Here is a 19,366-nt window from a genome sequence, read left to right as displayed (position 1 = left end):
ATGTTTGACTAACTGAGACCATGTAATGTGTTTTTATTATTTCAAATCCTTTATTTTTTGTTTGTATCTACAGTCTATTTTTGTCTTTATTATATCTACAATATCAAAAAAGAAAAAAACCTTAAGGTTATACGAAAGAGATAATTTTAATTAGTATATACATAGTTTTTTTTTTTGTTTCAATTTAATTTATTTGCATAAATAATGGCTAGATCATACGAAGCCAGCATTCCTTCAAGAACATGTTGAATGAGTTGAGTATACAATTGCAAATTTCACCTCTAAGAATGATTGTTGGGGATGTTGGTATAGACTTAACTTGACCGGACCCTTAATGGCCTTTCACCACATAAGCTTACGGAAGTAGAGGATGTTAATGGGTTGGGTTAAGTAATAAGTCTAACTTGACCGGACCCTATAGGTTTGGGTTAGGGTTAGGTTTATTCAGGTGTAGGGTCAAATGACTCAAATTAATGTTTATTTTGGTTTTTCTATTGAAAGAAATGGTAGATTAGAACCTATATATCAAATTCCAACTTACTAATGCCTTTTTAGGGGCATCCATTTTTTTTTGGATTTTGAGAGTGTGAAAGTTGGTTAATGGGATTTTGGTTCCCATTAATAAAGATACCTATATTCTTTTTTTTAGATTTATGTGAGGTTTATGAAAAAATTATTTTCCTTAGATATCAGTTACTCGGGTGATATGGATAATTAATTTTCGCATGAGGAGGAAATTGTTAACACTTGAATGTGACAAAATTACTCTTTTTAATAATAAATTTTTAGGGTTAAAACAGTCATTATATTACTTAAATAAAAGAAAATGGATAAACAACTTCCTAAAATGCAAATGGACCCTTTTAAGTTTTCAAAATCTGTTACAAAAAATGTAATGAAAGACCGTAAACCGACCCTAGTCAACATGGAATTGAATCCTATAGGATCGTGAGAGTATTGGCGCATTACATGTTTACTAGTGGTGTGTGGTTGGTCAGGTTCAGGTGGAAACATTGAAGTATCGGGTTAGATCAAGAAAACCCGTACCGAATCCGACCCATTGACACGAAAGTAAAGCACGGACCCAACATTATAGGTTTGGGAGCCCATTGGGCTGGTCTCCCCCATTAAGGCCCAAAGAAATCTTCCTAGTTGACGTATTGATACCAATCCAACTTCTTGTCAGCACTGATGCCAATCCAACGATTAGATATTAACATTTAACGAGCACGACACACTTAAGCACAAAAGATCAGGTGTCACCATCCATCTCCTTAAACCCTAGGAATTAGCGTACAGGACTATGCTTAAATTTTGTCCTTTTGTGTTTAATGTTAAAGCTAGTGCACGTGGGAGAGGATTCCTCGTTCCTGGGAGAGAAAAATGATATTCCAATCTTAGCACAAAGATCAACATCAATCAGACGAACAAGAAGGATTTGAATGGTTACGATTTGGCCATCTGGTTATGCTGATTTTCTTAAGTGGGCCCAATGCTCTTAACGTTTAACACGTTTACAAGTTGACTCTGCACATGGAAACCTCCCCAGAAGGAATTATGTACAAGTGTAGGACCCGGAACCAACGAAGTCCTTATGAAGCGGAATTCTATAAATAAAATTAAATAAGAAAATAAAAATTATTATTAATGATTAATTATTTAATTATAAAAAAGAGAAAAGGCATCTTTTCCACTTTCTCGAGACCTCGACGTGGGAATAACTGCACTTGGGAATCCTGATTCTGATATGCGAGTTTTCCTTCTGCGCTTCAATCCGCCAATCCTGATTTAAGCTTTATTCAGCCTCGGACGAGTCAAGCGCTGACTCGTGCGCGAGGCGGAGAGACTAGAGAGAATCTTGTTTGTCTGCTCTCTCTCGTACTCTGATTCTCTCTCTCAGTCTGTCTCTCTCTTCGTATTTTGTTTCTCTTTTGCTGTACTCACTGCAACTGAGCAAACATGGGTTTCTCTGTATTGGAGGTACACTTCACTCTGCAAGTCAATCAAGTTTCATTTCCAGAATTTTTAGGGTTGAATTTTGTTTCATTTCTGTATCTTTTTTTTTTTTTTTTCATTTTAGGGTTTTACCAAGTCTCTTGCCATGACAGTGCTTTCTGAAATTGGAGACAAGACATTTTTTGCTGCTGCTGTAAGTATATTACTGTTGCATTGCTGTTTTTTCTGATACGTAATGCTTGTATTCCAATTTCTTTTTACTGTTCAATTTGGAAGATCTATTGTTTAATTGCTTGTATGTGTTTTGGTGTCTCCGGAGCCTAGAACCACTATATCAAAGGGGGGGGGGGGGTGGAACCAATTTATGATATTGGCATTGGGTCTGTCATCGATTTGGGATTGTTTGGACGAAAGAATTTAGTTGGTATAGAAAAACGTCAGACAAACTGCCTGGAAAAAATGGAAAGTGGTGCTAATAGTACAACCCTCCTACAAATATTTTTCTATTACACTTGTGTTATGGTTTGCAATAGTCTATACTGAAAAGAATAAATTGAAAAATATAAGGGATGAGGGTTCTTGAATGATAGACAATTAGTGATACCGAAGAGATTTGCAAACAATCATGATTCCAATCTATATAGTAATTCTATTTTTTGGTCTCTGTTTCACCTAAACGGCTAAACCTTCTGGGCTGCAACCTTAGGCTGTGCTTGGTTTGAAAGAAAAGGTAGGGAAAGGAAGGGAAAGGTACCTTTCCCTACCTTTTCTTTCAAACCAAAAATAGCCTTAGGATTTTTTTCTTTTCCGTTATCCTTTTGACTGTTTTTTTTTTTTTTCTCTTTAAAATTTAGTCTTTCCCAACTGCAGAGTGAGAATAAAATGCACTGAGCCATTCATGGGTATTTACCAAAAAAAGAAAAGTCATTCATGAGTATTTCTTACCAAATTAATACTTAAGGAAGAAAAATGCACGTGCACACACACAGACATACACAATGGCAAAGGTTCTTCCTAGAACGTATGAGATTATTTAATGAATGACAAAGCCCTTCGCTCGATTCTATCTCACATGGTGATTCATATTTTTAGATCTTGGCAATGCGCCACCCAAGGAGGACTGTCTTGCTAGGCTGCTTGGCAGCTTTGATTGTAAGTTTGCCTTGTCAATATTTTATTTAGACGCTCTATTATTTTATTAGTCTAGATGTTTTCTTTTTTCTTTAGAGTATAATAGTTACAGAAGCCTTCATTGAATTGTAGGTAATGACTATTCTTTCTGTGCTTCTTGGCTGGGCTGCCCCCAATATGGTAAGATGTTTACTTATAACAAATGAGAGCTCAAAAATGGTAAATTTGATAATAGTTCCTGGATTTGGTTGTTTAGATATAAGTTTAAGATATAATTCCTTTTTTTCCTATATCTTTTTTCATTAGTAATAAGTTATTTGGAAATTTCATATTACCAAACAGCTGTATTCATGCACTTGCATGGTGGTCCAAAAAAAAGTCAAAAGAAAAGAGAGGAGAGGAGAAGCAAAGAGAGAGAGAGAGAGTGGGATGAAGAAATGGGTGAGGAGGAGGTGTTGGGTGAGGATATGTGAAGAGTCAAAATCTTAGTTTTGAAAGATTTGGGTAGAGGTTGAGGTTGTTAAGCTGAACTAGAGAGGATTGAGGAAGAGAAACAGGAGATCTTTGGTGAGAACCTGATAAGAAGCCTCTTATCCAAAAGTGCTGACCTGTTAGGGGTGGTGTTTCAATTCTATTAAGGTGCCGGTGGATTTAGTTGGGCATCTCGTCTTGGATTGGGTCTGATGACCCCAGCGTTTGAGCAGAGTAGCAATTGAGATTTGGGGGAGATCTAGTGGATTGTACTTGTTTTTCGGATTTGTAGTAGTTTGCAGTTTGTTTTTATGGTTTTTAGCTGCTTTGTATTGTCGAGGTGCCTGCTTGTCACCTTTGCCTTATTATCTTTTTTCTTTTAATAAAATTTCTTTTATTACTCTTCAAAAGAAAGTCAAAAGAAAGAAAGGAAACATAATGAAAGAGAATTAGGCTAGATTATGACGAAGGTCCAAGTACCATTTTTCTCCTTAGCAACTGCTGTATTGCATTTATCAGGCCTTCTTATTTGCATAATCATCAGACTAATCATCATCATTATTGTTGGCCCTGAAATTCTCATCTAATGGATCACCTTGGCCATACTCTCCAACACCCATGTTACCTTGATTACTAGTGTATACACCATGATATGATATTTCACTTCCATCATACCCACCACTTGCAAATCTGTTCTTACCACTTGCACCACTTCCACCCCCAATAGGGGTGCAATCGGATTGAGCTTTGATTGAACAGTTTGAGCTCAAATTCGACCAATAAAATACCCAGCTTGAAAGTTTGCGAGCCTGGCTCGATTAATATATATTAAGTTTTTGAACTTTTGAGCCAAACTCAAATACAAAAATAGAGCTTGAATCGAACTCAAACTCAAGTTCAAATATGAGTGTTTTAGTTGAACTTAACTGAGCCAAGACATGCTGAAATTCGGCTCGGTTTGTTTTGGTTGCAGTAACCCCCATCACCTGTAACACCATATTTTTCACTGCTGCTGACATTGCCATGGCCACCAGAGCTTCCGCTGTCATAACTACCACTAGTGCTATAGCTGCCAGTTCCACCAGCGCCGCTTCCACCTTAACGCCCAGTACTGTAGTTACTGCTGCTGTGGCTGCCACTACCTCCAATACCAAAGTTTTCACCACCATATCCACAGCTGCAATCACCACTATAATTGCTTGCACCACTTCCATAGCTATCAAGTATCACCACCACCATCATCACCATAATTGCCAGTTCTGCAAGCACCAGCATAACTGCCTCTACCACTTCCATAACTGATTTGTAATTAGAAACAGGGGTGGATTCGAGTCGAGTCGAGCCGAGCCAAATATCTAGCTATTCGAGTTTGGTTCGCCACTAAATTATAAGGCTCAAGCTTGATTCGAGCTAGAGACTTGAGCTCGAGTTTAGGTCAAGGCAAAAGCTCATAAGTTCGAGCTCGGCTCAAGCTTGACTATGAGCCAAACATTTAATAAAAATAAAAAGTTACACATATAAAAATTTTTTATTTGACATATAAAAAATTAAGAATATAAAAACTAGTTATTATTATTATATATATATATAATAAAAAATATCATATCTATAATATTTTTTATTTATGTATATTATTTTTTATATGTATGTAAAAGCTCAATTAAGCTTGCGAGCCTCACGAGCGAAGCTTTATTGTGCTTGAGCTCAGCTCGATTAGTATATTTGGCTCGAGCTTGGCTTGAAGCTCGGTTTAGACCGAGCCAAATCAAGCATTTCACGAGCCAAGCTCAAATAGCTTGTGAAAAGCTCAACTCGTGGCCACCCCTAATTAGAAATAAGGAAGTGCCTGTGTGGATGTAGAGATTTTACAAAATTTGGACAAAGTGAGCCCCTTTCTAATTTAAAACCACTCAAGCAGGGTGTTGTCACTGTGCAAAATGACCTTATCAATTCTTCATTTGGAAAGCATATCACTAAACTCCCTTGGGATCATCCATCTACCCTAGACATTGATCATAGATTCCTAGCCAATAATTCTCTCATTTCATTAAGGCAGTGTACCAGCTTCCAAGGACTGCTGCTCAATGCCCACATTTTGGTGAAACTTGATTACATTTTTGGAATCACCCTAAATTACTAAGTGGGAGATTTGGAGCCATCTAGCTATTTGAACTCTCAAAAGGAGATTTGGTAAGATCAATACTGTGGAAAACTTGCAAAAGAAGAAACCTTTTTTGTGTCTGTCCCCAAATTGGTGCTTTATGTGTAAAGTGAAGGGTGAGGACTGTAACCATTTGCTGATATTGTGCTTCTTTGCTGCCAATATTTGGAATTGGGTTGTTTCCTTATTTGGGTGCAGGTGGAACTTGCCCTCTGAAGTAAAGCTACTGTTCACTCCAGATGCTCTTGGGAGATTGACAAAAAGGGGGACGATAATGTGGAAATGTATCAGAGCCGCCACCTTGTGGATCTTATGGGAGGAGAGAAATGCTAGAATATTTCAAGAAAAGGAAAGAAGTCTTGCTAAAGTCAAGGAAAGTATATTGACAAAGACAATTTCATGGCAGAAATCTTCACAATTGTTGTCCTATTTCTCCTTTGATGACTTAAGGAGAAATTGGGAAGCAGTGGCTTCTACAGTCTCCACCAAGAACAAATTACAAGTTGAATGGAAACCCCCACCGAATGGAGTGGTAAAATTGAACTTTGATGGTAGCTGCCAAAGTAACCCAGGGCCATCCGGAATTGGAGGGATTCTGAGAGACAAAGACAACAATATGTTGTCTCTTTTCTCAGGACCAGTGGGTGAAGGTGATTCTGTAAGGGCAGAGCTACTAGCAGTGGTACAAGGTATACAGATGGCTAGTCAATTAGGAGTGAGCATTTTTTTAGTAGAAGGAGACTCCAAGGTAGTAGTGGGCTGGCTGAATAGCCCAGACATAGTTTGTTGGGGCTACGGGGATCTGGTAAAGAAAGTTAAATGGATGACAAGAAATATGACTGTTAGGTTCCAGTGGGTTAGCAGATCAGCAAATGTAATGGCTGATTCTCTGGCCAAGCAAGGGGTGATCTGTTTTGGGCTAATTTGTAATTTGTTTCTCAGGTTTGGGCATGTTTTAGTGCTTATGATTCAGTCCTTGGGGGAGGTAATATCTCGTGCCTCTTCCTAGGCTGCATGTATTTCTGATACTCTTTCAATAAAATTACTCTCATTTATCAAAAAAAAAAAAGACCCCTTCTGTTTCTGTAGAATTCCCACTGAACATCCCACTTGGACTAAGGCTACTTTTGGAGCTACCATCAAGCTGCAGCTTGACCACATAAACCTTTTGATCAGATGTGGGAGCCATGGGACACTCAAAGAGGATGTTAGTGATGAATCTGAGTAGAATAAGCTGATCCAAAAAACAGTTCACAATTTGGGAATCTAATTCAATCCTTGAACTATGTTTAAATATAATCATCCTATCTAATTCAATTTGAGGTGGATTACAGTCAACATAATAGATCAAGGCATGAGACCACAGAGAGAGGAATTCAGAAATTTAATGAATGAAAGCCAAAATGCTTTTCCTTGAACCCCTGGTGCTATCTCTCTCCTGTATGGTCCAATGATTTTGACCCAGAAATGGTCTGTATTGCTAGACAATTATAAGGTTAGGCCGTTGGAAGACAAGCATAATTTTGGACAGAAATAGAGAAATATTTTATGAGTAGTGAACTGTGAAAGACAGTTCATCTGAAGCACAAGACATAAAATGAAGACATGCTTGTGAAAGACATCTGTTCATGTTTGTCAAGATAACATCACGGCCTTATAGGACCACAGGAGTTGGTGTAAATTAGTTGGAGTTAGGTTACAGTTTAAGCGATGGAAGTATAGGAAAATAGAGGTGGGAAAAATAATATAAGAATAGCATTTAAGGTGAGTAGTACCTGATCAATTTATTATTTTTTCTTTTTTAAATCTTTTCAATTGCCATAACTTGTGCCCTTTCCTGGTGATAGCTGCAGTGAACATTTTTAGTTTGAAAAGGTTAACTAGCATTAGTTTTCATGTATGACCAAGTTACTTGAAACTGTTTAGGAGAGCTTCTATTACTATTGTCCTCTTCTTTTATTTCTATTTTCCCTAATTTTGCTTTCGTTTCGTCTTTGTTTTTGCCATTTCCAATGTTGAATGATGTAAACAATGCAGATTTCTCGCAAGTGGACTCATCATATAACAACGATATTATTCTTGGCATTTGGGCTTTGGTCCTTATGGGATGGATTCACTGACGAAGGGTAAAACCTGTTTCCTCAATTTCATTGTTTTCTTTTTCCTTTAATTTTTTTATTACAATTCCCTTTTATGGATTTTTTTTTTCAGTTCGTCTTCTTTATTTTTCAATATCTTCTCCCTATTCTTCACAGAAAAAGGTAGGGTTGTTCAGAAGATGTTGTAAACCGACCAAATTGACCAAACCGGACCGACTCGACCTGAGATGGTCGGTTTCTAAAATGGTTTGGTCGGCCTTGATTTAAAAAAGGGCAAAACCTGATGTCCTGGTTCGGTTGTGGTTATGCTTTTTGTAACCCGATGTGAAACCAACCGAGTATGTATACATACACATGTTTGCCTTTTGTGATTCATATATCTTATATATTTTTCGTCTCTTTTACTTTTGATTGACAATCACTACTTTCTGATCATCTCCATCTTTTTCCAAGTAAAATCTAGCTGACAAAAATTAAATATAGGGACTGACAAAAAAGTAAAAAGTTGTGAATCTATTCATAGGAGTGAAAACCGAAGAGACAGCATATAGGTACAGGTTGGACCTATATAGGGACTGACTAACACTCAACTAGCCAACTGCAAGTGGTCATAAAATGTAGGGAGCATAAAGGTACAGGTTGGATCCATCGACCTTTTTAGGCTATAAGCATTAATTTTGGCTGGGTTTAACTAAAACCGATTAAACCAATGTTAAATAAAATGAAAGTTGTGAATCTATTCATAGGAGTGAAGACCGAAGAGACAGCATATAGGTACAGGTTGGACCTATATAGGGACTGACTAACACTCAACTAGCCAACTGCAAGTGGTCATAAAATGTAGGGAGCATAAAGGTACAGGTTGGATCCATCGACCTTTTTAGGCTATAAGCATTAATTTTGGTTGGGTTTAACTAAAACCGATTAAACCAATGTTAAATAAAATCAAAGTTGAAATCGGTTTTCTTTCTTTATTGGTCGGTTTCAGTTGGCCTCAAAGTCAACCAAACTTTTTCGGTTCGGTTGACAAAATTAAATGCAACTGAACCGAACTGACCCGTGAACAGCCCTAACTAAAGGTTAATTCTGTTTGATCCAACAGGGAGGCTGAAGAGTTGGCTGAAGTTGAAGCAAAACTGGTTGGTATCTTCTTTTTTTTTTACTCATCCTTAATTCTTTAGTTCTTGTTGACATTTTCTTTCATGAAATGATTAGGATGCTGATTTGAAGGGAAACACAGGAAAAACCAAATCAGATCCCAAGGTGAGGTGAAGAATATAGCAACCAATATCAACCCCTGCTTAATATTTTCTCTCCCTCTTCTCTGTGTTGTGCATTTAAAGTTTATGAATGTGCTAGCATCATTCATCATATGAACTCCTTGCTGTGTATGTACATATTGTTCAATCTTATTTGGAAAGCTTATTCTTATACCATAATGCAACTCAGATAGTCAGATGATAGCTTGTCTATATTCTCCAATCCAAATCAAAGTGCACTTTAGATGCTAAATGTATAAGCAGTGTCATCTTAACAATCATCCATTGAATACATAAACACATTGTACATGCATGCTAAGTGATGCATGTATTATAAAAGTTTAGGCATGCAGGTTCAGTTGGGTTGGATTTTACCATAAAATGTTGGGTTGGAATCAGTATGAACTCATTGTGGTGTGTGTGCAACTGTACATATTGTTCAATCTTAGTTGGAAAGCTTGTTCTGATTATCAGAATGCGACTCAAATAGTGGCTTGTCCATATCCCCCAACCCAAATCAAAGTGCAATTTGGATGTTCAATTTCAATTTCTCACCAGTGTCAGCTTATCAATTCATCCATTGTATTATGTATACATTAACATATTGTACATGCATACTAAGTGATGCATGTATCATAAAAGGTTGGGTATGGAGGCTCAAGTTGGGTTTGGGTCAGGTTACCTGATGTCTAAACCCAAGCTCAACTGGAGCAGAGTCAAGCCCAATTTTCCTGGCTCATGCCCAGCCCTATAGGATTATTCTTGTATGCTATATGTTCTTTAATATATTCCAGGCAGTTTCTATTTGGTATACACTTTTGTCTTGTTATTATGACCAATTAATGCCATATGTTTGCCAAATGCTGATAATGTACTGAGTGTTGTGATGATCCACTTAAAACATGCCAAATTATTATTATACTTTTAAGTCTAGTGAAGTTAACACAATTCCTCAATCTTCATCAGGCATTTTATGGGATCCTAACTTTTTTTAACACTGGAAAATAGAAATTGTGTTCAAAATCAATATCCATCTTTTTCAAGTGAGAAGGACAACTTGGTTCTTTTAAGTTGATAATTTCACTGTTGGTTCCGCATATCGGCAACTTTCCTTCCAATCAATATTCAAAACACAGTGTTTTAAATGATGCTAATGCTTAGTACTCTTATTCCAGGCAGATGATGATTTAAAAAAGAAGAGGAAGCCCTTTCTCACACAGTTCTTCTCACCCATATTTTTAAAGGTAGAAACTCTTATATTATTTGGTTGAGTTCTGACTATGTAGTCATCTAACCGATTTCATCTTGTCCATCTTGCAGGCATTTTCTATTACCTTTTTTGGCGAGTGGGGTGACAAGAGCCAAGTAAGTAGCAAAGCCGATAATTGCTTTTCCTATATTAATTGGATTACAGTTAGTCTACTTTGTCCGTTTGTCAGTGTCCTCAGTTGACAATTGCTACCTTTTCAGATTGCTACAATTGGTTTGGCTGCAGATGAAAATCCATTGGGCGTGGTCCTTGGTGGAATCATGTATGTTTTACCATCTTTTACTGTGTCCTAGTAGAGACTGACATTCAACCATTCACTGCTATTCACCATTTTCTTGATAGATGTAATAACTGTATTTTGTTGATCCTAGTAATCTTAAAAATTGGCTTATTGCAAGTTAGGCTGTCAAATTGGTCAGGAATTATCCAACAATGTGAACATTTGACCGCTTGAAGATCAAGAATTGCCGCTTCTTATAATCAAATGGTTAAAATAGTTGTGAATGACTCAGTTATTGTGGAGTAATGCTGCATATGCCATGCCCCATGCACAGATTCCAGTATGCAGACCCTATATTATGTGCTTGTGGTGATTGTTTTCCTTCTCTGCAGAGGACAAGCCTTATGTACTACTGCAGCAGTACTTGGTGGGAAGAGTTTGGCATCTCAAATATCTGAGAAAATGGTAACTGAGTCATCTTAACGTGCTATCTGAACTTTGCTTGAAATAATAGAATCTTGGTCCTTTATTTGATTTTTTTTGTAAAATCAAAATTTATCCATCTTTGTGCAGGTTGCATTCTCAGGTGGAATTCTTTTTCTAGTATTTGGTATCCAGTCCTATTTATCGACCGTTGAACCATGATGTAAAAGGCTTGCTGATTGAATGAATCCGCATCCTATAATTCCTTGTACTGATGCACATTTTTTTTTTGCTGCATTTCAACATAAAAATGAATTTTTTTGACATCTTTTTTTTTTTTGGATTGCTATGACCTCTTGGACTCTCACTCTTTGGAGGGCAATAGCTTTTATTAGGGAAAAAGGAAACATTGTATCTTTTTTTGGTACAACAGGAAACATTGTATAAGGAAATAATGTCTTTGTGCAATTAAAGTTTTCTGTGTCATTAGAAGCCTCCGGTATGGGGAATGATGTATTTGTTTGCCCTTTTATTTTTATTTATTGTTTTTTACTTGGTTTTGAGTCCTCTGAGGCTCTTGTACAGTTGTACCCCATGCAGTTTTTGCAGCCAATGATGTATTACGTCGGTTCTTGTGTCAAAATCAGTGAGAGTTTTGAGACTGTCGAAGAATTTCCTACAATTTTCTGTTTGTCGCCCATTTCTGAGGAACCAAAAATAGCCAATGGGTATTATGATATTATCAGCCATTGGTTAGCTGCCAAACCAAATTCCTTTCAGATCTTGAGATTGGTAAAATTTCTACCCCCCGAGCGCACATTCTACACTCCGGGGAGATGGAAAGATAATTCCCAGGTTTCTGAAAGATAATTTCCAGGTTCCTGAAAATTATTGAAAAAGAGGAAGTGGAATAGTCTTCCCTGAGAAAATTGGAGACTATCCCCTGCCATTTTCTTGCTTCTTTTCATTAAGCCAATTGACTCATTAACCCAACTTCCCGGCAAAAAGAATCAGATAAATTTACTCGGGAAGTGTCAGGTGACACTTGACCTGAGGCCTGAGTAAATAACTTCTCAGCAAGGGAAAGGGATAATTTATGATGCGGGAAAGACATGGTATCTGAATTCTGAAGAGTTTTCATCAATCACAATCCGCCCAAGAATTTTAATAAATGACACCTGATTGTCCACCTGACAGAAGACAGAAGGGCAAAATTTACCCAGAAAAATGACTCAAAAATTTGTCACAGAATTCACTTTCCATAAGCCATATACTTGAAAAAAATGCAAGCCACATAACGACAGTTAAGTGGTGGGTAGGGCACGAGAATGACGCAGCCTGTGCCAATCCAGATTCCATATTATTGATGGCCATATGATCCCTTTGCATGAATGCAACTAAATAAAAACAGAGCATCCATTTGTCATTAGTCCCCCCCACTTAGATTAGTTATTAATATAAATTGGGCCGAATATCAGTTTTGAGAAAATCATCGCAATCACCCGTTGTTGTTTATTAGAGTGATGTTCTTATTTCATTTATTTATGTGGTTTCACCGTTGCAGAAACATCCCAAAGTCAATCTTGCATCCGTCAGCAATCCTCTGGCAAAAGCAAAACGAACCTCATATGAGCAATGCTAGCGTGATTTGTCTTTTGAAATTGAAGATCCTGGTGGTGCACTGGTGTTCACTTTCGGGAGGCTATCATTTTCAAACCTCAGACCTTGTATCGTTGCCTGATGGGTGTTACTTTCCCCTTAGAACCAACTGCCCATGTGTAAGTTTGAAGCAAGGTTTTTAAAACCGGACTGTATGAGGAACCGTTCTGGGACTGGTTCCTGGGTTGAATGGTCCGATTGTCCAGTTTGAACAGATGGCCCGTTCTGACTTAAAAATAAAAAAAATAAAAAAGTAAAAAACGATAAAAAACTGTTTGGGTGGACGGTTTGATGGTTCAACCGCCCAAGTCAGTGGGTCGCTGACCAAATCAATAAATTTGGCCAAAAAGCAATTTTAAGGTGAAACGAAACTGGTTCCCAGTTTTTCTGGTCCAGTCCAGTTTTCAAAACCATGGTTTGAAGTGGACTACCTAATTATCCTATGATTGGAAAACTATAAAATCTAAACTATAATTTTATTACTTGGAAATTATCTAAAACTCATCATGACTTTTCAGCATTTCTCTTAAATTCACCATAACTTTTCAGTCTAGGTAAGATTGGCTTCACCAAGGAGACCATGTGTTCAATCGATTTGGAGCTTTAGTCATTTCAGAGTGGAGGTTCGAGGAAGGAGGTAGGGTACCTTCGGTTCTGGAATAATAAATAATTCAAAAGCAAAAGAACAAGAAGAATTCGTTTTTCACCACAATAACATTGTTGGACGTCGGTTTGCCCTACACACATCGCCGGTGATCTAATTTGGCTAGGGTTTAGATGAGAGAGGGGAAGGGAAGTTCGAGTGAAAGTGGGAGAAGGGGATTTTCGTTCATTTGAATCTTTAAAAAGGGTGGGTTTCTTAATTTGTCTTTTAATGCCTGATCAGTCCAACCAATGATACGGCCGTTAACAGAATAACTCCATTAGTTCCCATTAGCTTGCCTACTAACCCATTGTTGGCTACGTGTTCAATACGTATTGGTGGGTTCACGCTTCCTGTGAACTCATCTAAACCTATCTATATGTTCCCATTGGCTATTGTATCAATGCGTATTTGAAGTGCAATATGCATCCATATCTAAGTTTTCCAATACAACATACAATATCCATATTTTGAACCTTGTATAATTCCAGCATGACCCACACTAGAACCAAAATTCAATTTTCCTTCTTATCAAACCCTACTCCCAATTGTGGTTTTGGGACTTATTTAGAAGACATTCAACGTCTCCGTATCAAAACTTTGGGGAGGGTGGGGGGGGGGGTGCTTAAAAGTAGCAATTTCGGAACTAAGAATTCTTTAGCTTCATTTACATTTTTATACCATTCAATTCATTAAGCCCCAAAACCACAATGCCCAGACTTGTCACTGTACAAGTGTCTTCAATGTCGTACTATCCATCTCTAACCTGACGAAATCGAAGTTGATTCACATAATATGAATATTTTCAGACTATGTACGGATAGCTTAAAAGAGGATGGAGATAACCAGTAGCAGAGATAATGTATGCTTTCCACGATCACTGTCCTTCAGCACTCACCGCTTGCAGGTTCAATTGAACTCAGGAGACCATTGCCTCTCAGCTGCATGCAATGTTCTTCTGCGTCTGCTTGGGCACAGATAATCACCACCGCCAGGCCATTGTAGTGTGCCTCTTGCATGATGTTAACTGCATTGTCCAGTGTCATTCCAGGGATGACCTTCATTAGAACTTGAACAACATACTCTCGCTTGTTGAAGTTGTCATTATGCAATAATACGCGATAGGGAGGAGCTGTTTTCCTTGATTTCCTGAAAATTAGGCGTCAGTAATCGAAGTTAAATGGGTTCTTTTTCCTCATACTTCATATGCTTTTTCATGTCGAATTATTCACTAAACAAGCAAACATTGCACCAATTCTTCCAAAAAATTATGAAAATGTTCCATACCCAATATTGAGGGGAAAACTTACTTCCGCCTCTTTTAAAAAGGAGGAATGCTTTTCATGGTGTGAAGCAAATAAGCAATATGAAAACTAGAAAGTGAGAAAATACCAATTTTGACTTACATGTGGTTTTCCCCTGAAATTATAAAAGGTGTTAGCTGCTAGAGGTTAAATAACATGATTTTTAAGCAGGTTGAGCTGCAATGCTCCATATGTCAAATATTTCGATACTAAGTTTTGTTTCTGAATGCCAAGTGTCCTAATGCAAATCCAACTCTTTCACCTGGATTCTCAAATACTAATCTTTGGTTAATTATTATGAAAGGCGTGGGATAGTAGTCCTTGTTCAGGTTAATCTACAATGCAGTAGGCATTATTCATGAAGTAATGACTGAGATATATCTGGCTGGGACTGGGAACGACATGTAATATAATACTGTATGACAAAGAAAACAACTCAAAAAAGAAGTAAACTTCAAGAATCCCATATATACCTCAAGTCAAATTCAGATTCACGACCAGGAGTGGCCTTCTCTATAGTTGGTCTCTCCAACAAACCACCACCTTTTCCCTGAGAAGTAACTGACATTGACATGAGAATGCCTCGATTTATACATGATCCTTTATAAAGAAGCTGTTTATCCCCTGTAATAAACAGTATGGGCACCAGGGAGAGACGGTCAGAATATATACATTAGAGGTGGTCTATAGAAAGGCAGGGCATTTGATGCTTCAGCCTCAAAATTACACATCAATGCTTTGGTAGTTCAGCATAAAACTACATGTCTCGACTGGGTTGGAATTTAGCAACTTTCAGATAGGATGTTTGCAACTGTCAGATAAATTGGAATTTACCAATGAAAGATTTCAATAACTTCAAAAGGAGGGATTTTATGTTCAACTGGGTTTCTGTTTTGAGTATGGAGTGTAGTATGCTGTAAAGACTTTCTGGGGTATACCTACCCTGCTTTTATACATCTCTATAATTGTACCACTAATTAAATTTTCAACAAAAGGGGAAAAAGATGAAGAAAACAGAAAATACTTGGTTGCTAAAGAATGTTCATGAATTTTTTCTTTTCTTGGTAAATAGCCTCTAAAAGGTTCTCTAAAAAGCAAAAGAGGGCTAAATGACCTTTGGCCAATGAGTAGCTTTGTTGGTGCTTCCGACAATATGCCTAAATAAAATTTCAAGGGTTAGATAAATCTCCATTATCAATCATAAGAGGTATAGTTGGCCATGGTTTTTAGGAGCACCCAACACAAAGCAACCATACTAACTGAATCTCTTTTTATGCATATGAATGCAATCACTGACTTTAATGTTAAACATGGAACTTGCAAATTGATAACAAAAGCTGAACCTCCATAAGATGCATATAGCCATATACTCTTTAAACATGCCAACTCATACACATTTTCTTCTCAGATGTGCATAAGGTGAGTGGAGATATCTACAGAATTGAGCTCTTCACATAAACTCAAATCAAGATTTAATTAATTTAATACATCACTTATTTGTAATAGAGAGACACAATCAAAATTAATATAAAGAAATGTTAATACACCAGATATGGCACCTATGTCACCAAAATCCACATGCATGCTTAAAAGGCACATATAAGAGATCATCTAAGCAAAAGTTTTTGGATGCTTAGGAGCAATCTGAGATTTCATTCTGGAAGACCTCCAAGATAAGGCACATAAAACTGTTGCAAGGCTTATATAAATATCACAATAAGTGTTCCTAATGAAGATGTCAAGAAGACAAAATTCTAATTCAAAGTTAGCAGCCAGGTTATAAGTGTAGAAAAAGGTTTCGACCATGACATGGAAAAGATATGATATCCGAAAACAACTGACCGATAAACTGGAATCATAAATGTGAGAGTGAATAAAGTGTTATTTATCAAAATTCATGGGTGGGTTTTGATTGGTCAAAACTCTTTCCATACCATATCTTTTCCGCATCATAGATTTTCCCGTAAAAAAAGAAAAGATCAGAAGAAAAGGGAAGTTGTGAGTTTCTTACATAACATTTGATTAGTTAGAAAAAAAGGTTGTTAAAAAGCATCAAAAGTAGAGGAAGAAGACACTATGATTAACTGTGATACAGAACTCCTGTTCCATAATTACTTTACAAAAAGATAGGAGGGCCAAACTAAACATATTATAGTCATCAAGGGGAAAACTGTAAAATCATTTTAGGGAAAAGCAACTGAAAAGCCACCATGATCATTCAATTCTTATCGATACATCAAGATCGAATGGGAAACTTTACAGCAAGCCTGATAAGAATATTCCCCCAACTTGTTTCTCTATACCATTTTCTCCCTCTAACCTACCATGTTCGTTCAATTCCTATCATCAAGATCAACCAGGAAACTTTACGACAAACTATTCCATCTGAAAGTTGGAAACCCAGAATATTACGAATCTGATATTATAATGGAACTGCTACATCTAGGATTCAGAAGAAGCACAATTTACATGTCAAAAAAAAAAAAAGATATTAGTATTTTCATCTAAGTTGGACATCAAATTAAATCTAGTGAAATTACCAAAAATTAATTCAATATCTTATCTATCCCAGAATTTCAGTCTTCGAAGCATTTCAGAATCCAGTGCAAAATTCGCCAAACATTTGTTATTAATAAGACACCCACTACAATATTTAGCTCATATCTTATATTCGGCTTATACGAATATTAAAACAAAAAAGTTCTAGTACAAGTCTCAGCTACACTCAATACAAAGACATGGTACTTACTAAACCCAATTATCGGAAGAAATCAGATAAATTTGAAGAGGCATATGAATTAATTAAAGGTCTATTAAAGAACGATAGAACTAGCAATTGCTAGCACAGAGACACAAGGAGAGAAGGTGGTATTAGTTGCGAAACAAAAAGAGGAAAGGATCAAAGTAACCGCTGAATCTATATTTCTAAGCATTGAAATCTTCCCCCAGTAGAAATAAACGAGAAAAAGATGAATTTTATAATTGAAAGAGAGAGAGAGAGAGAGAGAGAGAAACCTGGTTTAGGGTTGAAGACGTGATTGGGCGAAAGAGTGACTCTTCCACATATGGCAGTCTCCATAGCCGGTCTCTCTCTCTCTCTCCCCAACCCAACCTCACTCTCACCCAACACCCTCTTCTCCGACCGATGACAAAACTCAACCAGAAATGGCGTTCTGACTACTAGCTGCCTCTCCGCTTCTCCCACTCGGTTTTTTTTTTTTTTTTTTTCCTTTTTTTTAAATCGGAAAAAATATAATAAATCACTAGTGGTGGGCTTTTCAGTTTGGAAATATTATATCGTGTGTGATGTAACACAGAAACTTCTGTGTTGTACACACCATCACCCACCAATATTGATCTGGACCATTCAGATTACCTTTGGTAAGACCTTCATAGAAAGCATCAATTTCTTAACACCATGGAAATGGTATCTTCTGTCATGACGTAGGCTTATATAGCAGGGCCGGATTTATTAGATGCTGGAGAAGCGGGACCCAGTTTTGCCGTTTTGGTTAATGATGGGTCACCCATGTTCATGAAGATTCCTTGGGCTAGGAAATAGCCCGGGTCTGATCCGGGCCGGCCCATCCCTACCCAGGGCAAAGTAATAAAAGAACTAATTAATTAGTTAAATTTTATAATACATTTTATATTATTATCATAATATTATATCTCAAAATTTGGGCAAAAACGAAGAGTTGGAATCCCAAACACAGTTTCAGAGTTTCAGAGATTTTTGAAATGTCCCTGATATATTTCCTATTCCGTCACTCCGTGTAGGTTTTTCTCTGTAACTATTTACTGTTTGGTACATTTAGAATTTCACAAATTTCCATGACATTTAAATTTTCAATGTGTATGATTTTTTTTCTTTTTGCATAAAAGCGGTCACCCTCATGTAAATAATTCTTTTTCTTTTATTTTTTTTTTCTTTAAAGTTTTGTTGTCTAAACTAGGGCTGCATGGATTGTATCCAATATATCCAAATTTCATTTGTTTATTTAGGAAAGAGTGCAAATGCTAGTATGGTGCAGTTTTGCTGGTGTTTGATAAGATTGCGTTTACATAGTGATAGTTTTCACAAGTTTCAAGGCATGTTTGCATGCAAAATGAAAGCAAAATTTACATGGGAAGGAGGTTGTAAAATATTGCATTCAAAGTTGATCAATGTACATTACAATATCGGGACTCATGTTTACACCCATTACAACTAAAAATCGTTTGTCAAGAAAGTAACTTTATCAATGCAAAACTAAGCCAAATTTGCATTTGCATGAACCAGAATGTACTCTACATACCTAGTCTCAACAGTCTATCTGAAGTCTGAGTTGAACTGTCATGGAGTAACTGATTGGAGTAGATATTGTTATTTCTTTTATTTAACCAGAATGTCACATTTTCTTTGCACCCAGTTTGCCTCTACAAACAAAACCAAGCAACTACTACAAATTATTTGGTAAACTGCAAAAAGCTAATTGGCAAATGGATACAAAAGATCCGTGCATATCATCCACTGCATACTTGCATAGCGCATACAATCCCCAAGTTACTAAAGCAATACTTCAGAACAGATCCTGCTCTATTTCCATCTTTTCGATCAGACTCTGCATTCCTCAATGGCCTGAAATGTCGCAGTTCCATATCAGTATGGCCTCTCCCTGTACTCATCTGCAGCACCACCTCAAACATTTGCATAGAAATGACAGGATATAGACAAAGTCCGCTGCTCGTGTGCAATCTGCAACACAACTTCTCTGGTGCTATCTCTCA

The 19,366-nt window shown here is 37.0% G+C and overlaps 2 protein-coding genes across 2 annotated transcripts; one reads left to right on the top strand and one right to left on the bottom strand.

The window, feature by feature from the left end:
• Window positions 1–1,695: 1,695 nt before the first annotated feature.
• LOC104603016 (GDT1-like protein 5) lies at window positions 1,696–11,653 on the top strand. Its single transcript, XM_010266915.3, has 12 exons — window positions 1,696–1,980; window positions 2,081–2,149; window positions 3,049–3,108; window positions 3,220–3,267; window positions 7,757–7,845; window positions 8,921–8,957; window positions 9,034–9,081; window positions 10,253–10,321; window positions 10,398–10,442; window positions 10,548–10,609; window positions 10,960–11,032; window positions 11,141–11,653. The coding sequence occupies exons 1-12, from the start codon at window positions 1,960–1,962 to the stop codon at window positions 11,210–11,212; spliced, it is 693 nt and encodes a 230-aa protein (XP_010265217.1). The 5' UTR covers window positions 1,696–1,959; the 3' UTR covers window positions 11,213–11,653.
• Window positions 11,654–13,700: 2,047 nt separating this feature from the next.
• On the bottom strand, window positions 13,701–17,818 carry LOC104603017 (Ribosomal protein L12/ ATP-dependent Clp protease adaptor protein ClpS family protein). Its single transcript, XM_010266916.3, has 3 exons — window positions 17,612–17,818; window positions 15,070–15,220; window positions 13,701–14,441 (listed from the first exon to the last, which is right to left on the bottom strand). The coding sequence occupies exons 1-3, from the start codon at window positions 17,673–17,675 to the stop codon at window positions 14,180–14,182; spliced, it is 477 nt and encodes a 158-aa protein (XP_010265218.1). The 5' UTR covers window positions 17,676–17,818; the 3' UTR covers window positions 13,701–14,179.
• Between the last annotated feature and the right edge of the window lie 1,548 nt (window positions 17,819–19,366).

This window comes from Nelumbo nucifera, chromosome 4 (genome assembly GCF_055504915.1).
Source record: "Nelumbo nucifera cultivar China Antique chromosome 4, China Antique-T2T, whole genome shotgun sequence".
NCBI lineage: Eukaryota > Viridiplantae > Streptophyta > Magnoliopsida > Proteales > Nelumbonaceae > Nelumbo > Nelumbo nucifera.
This window is presented reverse-complemented; position numbering and strand designations above follow the sequence as displayed.